Source organism: Mauremys reevesii, linkage group 9, assembly GCF_016161935.1.
Source record: "Mauremys reevesii isolate NIE-2019 linkage group 9, ASM1616193v1, whole genome shotgun sequence".
Classification (NCBI taxonomy): domain Eukaryota; kingdom Metazoa; phylum Chordata; order Testudines; family Geoemydidae; genus Mauremys; species Mauremys reevesii.
Window position 1 is genome coordinate 6,758,354 of NC_052631.1, and position 10,661 is coordinate 6,769,014.

Below are 10,661 nucleotides of genomic sequence, written 5' to 3' on the forward strand. Positions count from 1 at the left end.
GACACAGTGTAGTCTCTGGGTTTGGCAGCCCCACGGCCGCCCTGCCATGTCCGGCTCCCCAGGCTGCTCCCCCCTTACATCATGCACGGACAGAACCCCACAGGCCATGCGGGGTTAGGCCGGACAAGCCCTCCATGTAACAGCGGGGGAAACTGAGGCGCAGAGCAAGGCAGGGCCTCACCCAAAGTCAGGGAGGGAGCCAGTGACAGAGCCGGGCAGGGACCCAGGCGTCCAAGGCCCCTGCTCTCACCATACGGGCAAAGTCCCCTCCCTCCAGGAGCAGGGCGGTTCGCAGGCAGTTTCCTGGGGTAACAGCAGCCGAGCCAGCGGCCCTGCCCCCTCCCTGGCTCGCTCTCTGGCTACGCAGGGAACTGCAGCCCCATACCAAGGCCCATGAACCCCCGGGGATGCCCCTACCTCAGCTCTGGCAGGGGAGCGCTGCCTCCAGCCCGCCCACCCTGGGCACTGGCACAACCTGCGGGCTGGAGCCAGGGTCCGACGGGCCCGTCCTGGGGAAGGCGGTGGAGGAGAGTGACCAGGCAGCCGAGCTGGGCTGTTGGGGGGAGGGGAGCGGGACCCCACTTACCCAGCGGGACCCCGAAGATGTCGATGATGGCCTCCACCAGCCCCAGGATGTACAGGGCACTGCCGCAGACGTTGGCCAGGAAGAACATGATCCCGATGCTGCCCCCGAACTCAGGGCCGAGCGCGCGGCTGATCATGTCTGCGCCGGGGTCAAGGAACACCAAGAGCTTGGGGGGATCCCAGCTTCAGCAGCTCCTGCCTGTCCCCTGGCCTGCGGGAGCCCAGGGAGACGCTGGCTGTGCAGGGCCAGGCCCTGGCACCAGTCCATTGTGCCCCGGTTCCCTGGAAGGAGCCGGCCCATGGCACAGGATGTGGGGGGGGGGGGCAGGGAGTGTCCCTGTGCCCAGCACAGCGGCTGCTCTGGGGGGGTAGCATATCCCTAGCAACCTGGATCAGTTCCCAGCTGGCTGCGGTGAGCAGGGCGGGAGCCCAGGGCTCTCAGCTTCCCTTTTCTAAGGCACTTCCAGTTAACGCTGGTGAGGATTTCCCCTTCCCCGTGGGACCACGGGGCCGGCCGCCTGAGGTCACAGCCCAGCTGAGAAGGGGGCACGTGCTGGGAAGAGGGGTGAGTGCAGCAAAGCAAAACCTCTGGTTGGCAAACGGGCACAGCCTGATCCCTCCCCAGGGCACCCGGCTGCCGGCCAGGGGCACAGGCTGTGGGGATTTTGGTCTGTCTGCAGACCCCTGGAGCTCGCCTCCCCCCAGTGCGTGCCAGGGGCCAGCTCTGCCGGGCTGGGCTGCTGCCCCACAGATCCAGACCCAGGGGAACCGGGCCGGATGGGCTGCCGAGAGAAGGGCAGCGCCAGGGCAGGGAAGGATACAGTAGGCTCCGCCGGCGTCCAGCGCCCCGTTGGTGGAGATGGCGCACACCGACAGCACCGTCATGCCGATGATCACGTAGGCCACCACGAACATGCCCAGCGCCTCATACAAGCCGGCCTGGCCCACCACAAACCCTGCCGGCAGAGGGGGGGGAGTAAGGGGAGCGTGGCACAGAGCCCCTGCCCCCTGCCGGCCAACTGCTCCCTGTGGAGCCAGCCCAGCCCTGAGTGACAGGGCCCAGCGTGCCCCTGCCCCCCAAGGGCAAGGGTGGGGGCCATGGCGCAGGAGCCCTGGGCAGGCCAGGGGGAAGGGGTGTCCCCAACACCTCAAGAACCTGCCCCCCTTGGGCCTGCTCCTCCCTGTAGGAACAACCTGCCTGCACTGCTAGAGACCAGTGGGGACCTGCTAGAGACCTGGGGTGCTGGGAGCTCGAGCGCCCGTCCCCGCTGTGGGAAAAGAGCAATAAGCAGAGCCCCCGCGCTGCTAAGCACCGGGGGATTAATGCAACACTCAGCCCCACACGCAGGGAGAGCCTTGAGACAGCACGGCGGGGGGGGAGGGGGGAGGGCAGCACCCGTGAAGGGCGGGGGGGGGCAGGAAACCAGCAAATCACCAGGCAAGTCCCTGTCCATCCACCCCGGCCTGGTGTCCCCAGGGAGGGGGGGGAGCCGGAGCAGGGAGGAATCCAGCCTCCAGCCGTTCCTGGGGGGCCAATGCCCAGGGTGATGGGGGGAGACCGGCATACCAAGCTGCCCAGCGGGGCACTGCCCTGGCCTCCCCCTGCCCCCATGGCCATTCGGTGGCTGCTAAGTGCCTGGCCCTAGTGGGTGTGAGGGAGGGGCAGCTCCCATGGGGCTGCTGGGAGGCAGCAGTCACTGCCCCCCCCCCCGCCTGATCCCCTCCTGTCATTCTGCCACCCTCCCCCCATCCCAGACACAGCTCTTGGAGGTTTCGCTTTCCTGAGCTGGGGAAGGACGACACCAGCCCAGCTCCCTGCAGCCCCACGGCTGCTCCTGCTGCTACCAGCTACCTCCAGGCACCGCGGGCAGCTGGCCGGGAGGGAATCGCTGCGGGGAAACAGCCAGCTGCTCCAGTGGAACAGCAAAATGAGACTCCCCAGACTCGGGTCACTGTCTCCATGGGTCCCACGTGTGGGCAGAGAGCCCAGGTTCACAGGACCAGGCAAAACCAGACACCATGTGCCCCTGGGCTGCATTCGCAGGCAGCACCAGACGGCGCAAAGGAAGGAGAGAACCACCGTCATGCGAGGAACCCGGCGCACTCAGGCTCGTCCTGGGGGATGCAGGAAGTGCCTGTTCCACAGAGAACTGGGATGGGCACAAAGCGGGTGAGCGATGCCACGCCCTCTCCTGCCCGCCCAGCAGCCTGTCAGCTTTAGCTACGCACCAATAAGCATAACGAGCAGCGGCCAAAGCCCCTGAATGAGAGCGGGCAAACGGGACAGGCACCGGTGACCCACCGGGAGGAGATGGGATGGGCGTCCCCAGCACAAATCCACCCAGGGGCAGGCCAGAGCGGAGAGACAGCTCTAACTTCCAGGCACTGTGGGATCAGCCTTCGGCTCCCTCCACGCCAGCCCTTTGGGGGGGATCTCGGCTGCAGCTCCACTGAGCATGGCTACTGCGCTGCGCCAGGTGAGGGCTTCTCACATGGCAGCTCTGAACGGCAGGTTTCAAATGCCTGTGGCTGCCTGCACCCAGCCTCTCCCAGTAAATAAGGAAGTGTTATTTTCTCCTTCTCATAACACAAGAACCAGGGGTCACCCAAAGAAATTAATAGGCAGCAGTTTTAAACAACCAAAAGGAAGTATTTCTTCACACAGCGCACAGTCAACCTGTGGAACTCACTGCCAGGGGATGCCGTGAAGGCCAAAACTCTAGCAGGGTTCAAAAGAGAACTAGATAAATTCATGGAGGATGGGTCCGTCAATGGCTGTTAGCCAGGGAGGTAACCTCATGCTCCGGGTGTCCCTAGCCGCTGACTGCCAGAAGCTGGGAGGGGGCGGCAGGGGATGGTCGCCCTGTTCCGTTCGTTCCCTCTGGGGCACCTGGCACCAGCCTCTGTCGGAGGGCAGGACACAGGGCTAGACGGACCATTGGGCGGACCCAGTGGGGCCGTTCTGATGTTCTACAGTTATGACTCCCACGACGGGGACGTCCCCAAAGGCCGATGCAGAGGGGCCGTGGGTGGAACTAGACCCGGCAGCACTGACTGTAAACACCCACTGGAAAGGCAGGGCCTGGGCAGGGCAGTTTGCGGGGTCACGGGACCGCCGCCAAGCGCCCGACACCCCCGCAACCTGCGCAGGCCCTGGACGGAAGGCGTCAGGCAGGGTGAGCCTCTGCTGACAGCCCCGTCCCCACAGCCCAGGGCAACCCAGCCTGCCAAGGGACCCAGGCGAACCACCCCCACCCCCAGGAAAGGGCCCGGAGACTCCAGCCAGAAAGAGAGGCCACGGCCATGCTGGGCACCTGGGCCAAGGAGCAGAAGAGGAAAGGGGTGGGGGGAGGGCTTGCCTGGGCCATGTCATTGCTGCATGGAGAGTCAGCAAGAACTCACAGACACCAGGGAGAGGAGAGACCAATTCAGTCGGGTCTTCTCCATGGGGCCTGAGATAACTCCCCCCCCCAAAAAAAACTGGACCAGGATCTCGCTCCTCCCCAAATTGGGCCAGGATCGCTCCCCCGCCCCTCCCCAAATTGGGCCAGGATCGCCCCCCCCCCAATTGGCCCAAGACGCCCCTCCCAGGAGCAATGTCCCAGTTTCAGATCTGACACCTGGGAGAGGAGTGTGAGCTGTGACAGAGGCCTGGCCTAGCAAGGGCGGCCTGGCAACCCACTGGCCTGGTTCTCTGGGCGGGGGCGGGGGCGTGTAGTTACTGTTTGCACAACACAGGCTGTGAAAGTACCAGGTGCAGACCACCTGTTGCAATGATCAGTGTGAAAGGGAGAGCATCACTGCCCTCTGCTGGATGGACTCAGAACTGCACACCGGAGTGGCGTCATAGGCCCCACGCCGCTCCCAGAGACTCTCCCTTTGCTCCAGAGGCAGAGGACAGAGCTTCTGGAGCAGGGGAAGCCGAGTTCTATCCCTGCTGCCCCCAGGAAGTCATCAGGGGCCATGGACCGGTTACTGAACAGGCCAAACAAGCCACAGTGCAAGACCTGCACTGCCCAGGAGCAGGGCTCCCCTCCCCAAGCATGCTCTGGGATCCTGCTAATTAGACTGTGACCTCCTTGGGGCCGGGGCTTGGCCCTTTGATGGCCCGCAGAGCCCCAGGCACCCCAGCAGTGAGGATCAGAGGAGACCTTGCAGCGGGGTGGCCAGGCGAGTGGGAGGGAGCCGGCTTGGGAAGTGACGGAACGGGGGGGCGCCTGGCAGTCAGGACGAGTTTATCCCTGCATGGCCGGGGAGCAGAGCAAAATGGTGCAGAGCAATCGGCAGCTTAGATCTCGCCTTCTGCCGCGTGCTGGCCCCCTCTTAACGCCCATTACCACGGTGTCTGCCAGCTGCCTAGATAGACGGAGCGCCGGGGCAGAGGACGTAAGGCCATCGTTACACTACGCTGCACTAGAAAGGCTCCCCCAAGCTCTGGAGACAATGAAAGTAAAACCAAAGCCACATCGGGCTGAGGCAGCCAGGCAGCCTCCATGGCCCAAAGGGGAAGCAGCAGGCCATGGTGCCTCGCTGTGCAGGCTGCCCCGGCTGGGCTCTGGCACGTACGGAGGAGCTCCGCAGCGGCAAAGCCCCATGACAAAGGCGCTGGCTCCCATCCTCCTAGGACCGAGACCCGGGATGGTGAGCGCTCCCAGTGCCGCCATCCCAGGATGCAGGGCGGCAGATGGCCCAGCCAAGTACACTGGCGCCCTTGTACTTAAGGCTTTGATGCACAGGCCTTGACGAATTTAACAGCCGTGAACCCTGCTTGCCAGAAGCCAAAGCCAGGGCAAGGCACGAGGGCCGGCCTGTACCATCCAGAGGCTACACCCTGCTGAGGCGCCATCCCCGCCTCCCTCTCCTCCCTGGCTTCTCCTGCACCCGCAAAGCCACAGGATCAAACTTCAAGATGCAGCTTCTAATCTGGGGGGCGGGGGAGGGCTCCCCTTCTGGGTGCCCAGCTTCAGACACAATGGCCTGACTGCCACCGGGTGCCCATCAAAGCAGGCCCAGCACCAGCAGGAAGCGCTTGGCACCTCTGACAAGCTGGCACTGGGGGGCCCGCTACTCCTCCACTCGGCTACACCGGTAGGAGCCAGGAACAACTCCCTGAAGCCAATGGGACCACTCCGCTGTACGGCTGGGGTGGGCGAGATCAGAGACAGGCCCTGGGGGTCCCAAAATGAGAGGCCATAAAATCAGCCCCCTGGCCTCTCTGCAGCTGGGCTGGAGCAACAGCATGAAATTGGCGCAGTTCTCGTCAGGGGCAGGGCTTCCCCCAGGGCAGCAGTGTGAAAGTGGCTGATTTCACCCCCGGAGCCCACTCCAGTCACACGCATGTGCCTTCTCCCACAATACAGGCTACAAACTAGCTTCTAAGGCTTCTGTTCTGCAGAAGCTGGAGGCTCCAGCCTGCCCAGGCCACAGCAAGCTGCCCAAGTCGGGCTTTGATGATTGCTGGTGGGAAGCGCTTGACACGCACTCACAAACCAACAGATTAAGGAGCAGGAGAACCCCTGAGAACTGGAGCTAGCAGGGCTCAGAGCGTGCAGCCCCTCGCCGCTCAGCGCTGGCTTGGCCGCCGTTACAGTAAGAGAGGTAAACAGAACTGCAGGATGCCCTGCCAGCAGGACTGTGTCACAGGAAATTACTCATGCATCTGCCTGGGTTTTCCTACAAATCCGAGGCTCAGCACGGGGCGAGAACACGGGCTAAAACAATCCCAAGTGTTTTGGAAGAAGAACTCAGTCCTGGGGAAGGCCAGAGTTTTCCAGGGGATGCCCACACCGCAGTCCCCAGGCAGCTTGAGTGAGACATACCCAAGCTGGCTTTAATCCAGCTAGCGGGCGTAACAGCAGTGGCAAAGCTGCGGCAGCTCGGTGAGAAGTTACCCAGGGCTCCGCGTGGTACAGTCCACACCGAACCGCGCACTGCTAGGGCTTCTCTGCTCCAGTATCCAAGCTAGACAGATGAATCCCCTGTCACGGAGCCCCCGGGCGATGCTCTGGAACTGCTCCCCACAAAGCCAGGCAGGACTTTGGGGAGCCTCCTCTCCCTGGAGCAGACTGTCTGCAGGGCAAGACGCTCACCCGGCTTCACCTCCTGGGATTCAGCATCCTCTGCCCCTTCGTGCGCTTCCCACAGCGAGTGCGCCCAGGCAGGGTCCTGGGGAAGCCAGAGGGTCCTGCCCCCACACTCCGCAGTCAGACGTGACTCTCAGCCAGCCAGTAAAACAGAGGTTTATTTGATGACAGGAACATGGTCTAAAACAGAGCTTGTAGGTACAGAGAACAGGACCCCTCAGCCAGGTGCATTCTGGAGCCCAGTGAGGCAGACAACCCCGTCTGCCCTCACTTCCCATCCCCCGCCAGCTCCAAACTGAAACCCCCTCCAGCCCCTCCTTTCTGGCCTTTGTCTCTTTCCCGGGCCAGGAGGTCACCTGATCTCTTTGTTCACCTTTAGCCATCCCCTTGCAGGGGGGAAGGGCCCCGGCCATTTGTTGCTAGGAGACAGAGTGTCGGCCATTTATGCACGCTGGAGACTTTTAATTCATAGGGGAAACTGAGGCACCCACCCAGTATTCAGAGGAAACGTTAAGAACAGTCCCACTTTGTCACACCCCCACCCAGCGACTGCGGCACAGAGGGAGGTGCTACCAGAGGATCAAGCCCTGGTCTAGCTAAAAGCGACAGAGTCCTGCGGCACCTTATCTAGACTAACAGACGTACTGGAGCATAAGCTTTGAATACCCACTTCATATTCACCCACGAAAGCTCATGCTCCGATACGTCTGTTAGTCTATAAGGTGCCACAGGAGACTCGGTCGCTTTTTACGGATCCAGACTAACACGGCTCCCCCTCTGGTACGAGTCTAGCTAAGGCTCCAGGAGCTGACATGGCGATAAAGATGCCAGAGCTGGCAGGGCCTTGCACTGGGGCTCCTGCCGGTAGGGATCTGTCAACCCCCCAGTGGAGCCACGCCCTGGGTGTGCATGAATGGAGCCAGTGAGGCTAGGAGGAGTCAGGGGCTCAGTGCTGGCTGACCCGCCTGGCAGAGCAGGGAGAGGGCACGGAAGGGAATGATTCGCAGCACAGCGTGGAAGGAACAGGAGTGGGGCAGCCCAGGATCTCTGGGGGAAGACGGGTCCAGAAGGGGTAAGGAATACAGGAGGCTGGATTTCAGCCACGCGAATTTGGGGAGGGGTTCACGGCGGGGGCAGTTCTACCAGTGAGTCTGGAGGCAAGGCGTTGTGGGTTCAGGCTCACTGGGTCTCAGTGCGTCTGGAGCAGATCTGCTCAGGTGACAGGCAAAGGGGTGTTTTCTCTAACAGTCAGCCCTGCAAACCCAGCCTGGGCTCCCTCTGGCTGGGGCAGCGTCACCCACCGAACAGATCCTGCAGGATTGATTCTGCCCTTGGTTACACCCACGCCACCCCCACTGCCAGAATCCAGACCCCAGCCATACATCTTGGATTTACACCCCAACCCAGTGACTGAATTTGCACAGGCTCAGGGGTCCGCAGCCCCTTAGCTGATGACTCTGCTAACAGAGGAACAGTCTCCAGATCGCTCTCCCATAGCACCAGGGGCCAAGAACCACCCCTAGCAGGAGTAAAACACCTTTGGGCATCCCTGGGGTCCCAACAGATGTGAGGCTGATACTCCCTGAGCAGGCCAGCGGGTCTCTGCCCTTGTCAGGGGCATCCCAGGTGCCAACCCGGCTTGGCTCGTGATCGCCAGCTACATGCATCCACCTAGCAGGGGGGTGGGAGGGGGAGAAAATGGCACAGAGGCCAGGGTGAGGTTGCCATGAAGACACTGACTCCCTCAGTTAAATATTAAGGGCTGGGAACAGAAGTTCACAGCAGGTCCCTGAGCCTCAAACTTCACGAAAACCAAACGCAGGAACCAGAAAGTGCAACTGAAAAGCAGTTTTACTTCCACATTCCCCGGTGGCAGCTGGAAAGGCTCCAAAGGGGGCCGCTGCCTGCTCATTTCAGCACAGCCCCCCCGCACAAACCCAGGTTTCTGGGGCTGTGTCTTTTCTCAGTTCTCGTTTGTAGTTGTACCAGGAAGGTGGAGCTGGCGCTGCAAGCAGGCGGCACTTCCACAGCCACCAGCTTTGGCAGCAATTTCAGGCTCTGTCTCCGACAGGTTCCCGCCTCTGCCCGTGCCCACCCACACACTGGTCGTGACCACAGCCAGGGGCTTTCCTCCAGCAGGAGCCCCCCAGGCACGCCGCCCTTCCAGGGGGCACAAGGGAACTCCAGAGCCCGGGGGCGCAGGGCAGCTCACACTCGTCCCATCGCTGGCTCTGGGCTTCATCCTCCCAGCTGCTCAAACTTACTCCCCAAACTCTGGGCAAAGGCGCCGGAGTCTTACAGGGCCTGGGCTCGAGGCAGGAGCTTTTGCTGCCAAGGAACACTGGGCACCGGCCGCGGATTTGGACGGGGGTGCCAGGGACATCGGGCGCTGCTAGCGCAGATTTGGGGGTGTGGACGGAGGGCCTGGTGCAGAGGACTGGGCGCGGGGCGGGTGCCCGGGGGCTAGGGAGAGAAGCTGGTGCTGGGGGGCGGGGGGGGCTGGTAGGACGGCGGAGAGGTGGAGGGGACGGGAAGTTAGTGGGGGTTGCAGGAGCTGGGTGGGATGAGCAGGTTCGGGGCTGCGTGGAGATGAACTCGGGCGCTGGAGTACGGAGGGGTTAGTGAGGGGCTATGGGGGGCGCTGGGGGTCCCTGGGGGGCTCCCCGACTCACCGAGCCGCAGGAACAGCACCACGCTGAACATGGAGAGCAGGGTGGGCACCACCACGCCCAGGAAGGTGCGCAGCTTGCGGGAGCCGGGCGCCGGCCCCGGCCCGGGCTCCTCCACCGAGGTGCTGCTGCACAGGCGGTAGGTGAGCAGGGGGCTCCGCTCCGAGCCCGCCATGGCGCCGCCCGGCCCGAACCCAGCGCCCAGCCCGGCCCGGCCACCTCGGGGAGTCGGGGCGGCCCGGCCCGGCAGCACCGCCCCGCCCCGCCGGCAGCACCGCCCCCGGCCCGGGACAGGCCTCCGGCGGCCCCGCCCCGGACTCTGGGCACCTCCTTCCAGCCCTGCCTCCTCCCCGTCCGATCCCCTCACTGCATCCTCCAGATCCCACCCCCTCACTGCATCCCCATCCTCCACTGCATCCCCTGATCCCACCCCTCACTGCATCCCTCCAGATCCCACCCCTCACTGCATCCCCATCCTCCACTGCATCCCCGATCCCACCCCTCACTGCATCCTCCAGATCCCATCCTCACTGCATCCCCATCCCCTCCACTGCATCCCCGATCCCACCCCTCACTGCATCCCCATCCCCTCACTGCATCCCCGATCCCACCCCTCACTGCATCCCTCCAGATCCCACCCTCACTGCATCCTCCAGCTCCCACCCCTCACTGCATCCCCATCCTCCACTGCATCCCCCAGATCCCACCCCTCACTGCATCCCTCCAGATCCCACCCTCACTGCATCCCCATCCTCCACTGCATCCCCGATCCCACCCCTCACTGCATCCCCGATCCCACCCCTCACTGCATCCCCATCCCTCCACTGCATCCCCCCCGATCCCACCCCCTCACTGCATCCCTCCAGATCCCACCCCCTCACTGCATCCCCCATCCCCTCACTGCATCCCCGATCCCACCCCTCACTGCATCCCTCCAGATCCCACCCCTCACTGCATCCCCATCCCCTCACTGCATCCCCGATCCCACCCCTCACTGCATCCCTCCAGATCCCACCCCTCACTGCATCCCCATCCTCCACTGCATCCCCGATCCCACCTCCTCATGGCCTCCCTCACTGCATCCTCTACTGTATCCCCAATCCCACCCTCTCACTGCATCCCTCCCCACCCACACTGCATCCCTCTTCTTCCTACCCCTCACTGCATCCCCACCCCTCCACTGTATCCCTCCTCATCCTATCCCCAGCCCCCTCACTGCATCCCTCCTCATCCTACCCCCGTCACTGCATCCCCCATCCCCTCCACTGTATCCCTCCCGATCCCACCCCTCTCACTGCATCCCTCCCCAACCCATCCACCATGT

At 63.3% G+C, this 10,661-nt stretch overlaps 1 protein-coding gene across 1 annotated transcript in view; it reads right to left on the reverse strand.

Annotated features, from left to right (window-relative positions):
• The window catches only part of LOC120372108 (solute carrier family 12 member 9-like), a 44,209-nt gene extending 34,642 nt beyond the window's left edge, over positions 1 to 9,567 (reverse strand). Inside the window, exons 1-3 of the mRNA XM_039488848.1 lie at positions 9,341 to 9,567; positions 1,407 to 1,541; positions 587 to 724 (exon numbers count right to left, since the gene is read on the reverse strand). Of these exons, the coding sequence (XP_039344782.1) occupies positions 587 to 724; positions 1,407 to 1,541; positions 9,341 to 9,512 (445 nt within the window). The 5' untranslated portion in view covers positions 9,513 to 9,567. The remainder of the gene's footprint in view (positions 1 to 586; positions 725 to 1,406; positions 1,542 to 9,340) is intronic.
• Between the last annotated feature and the right edge of the window lie 1,094 nt (positions 9,568 to 10,661).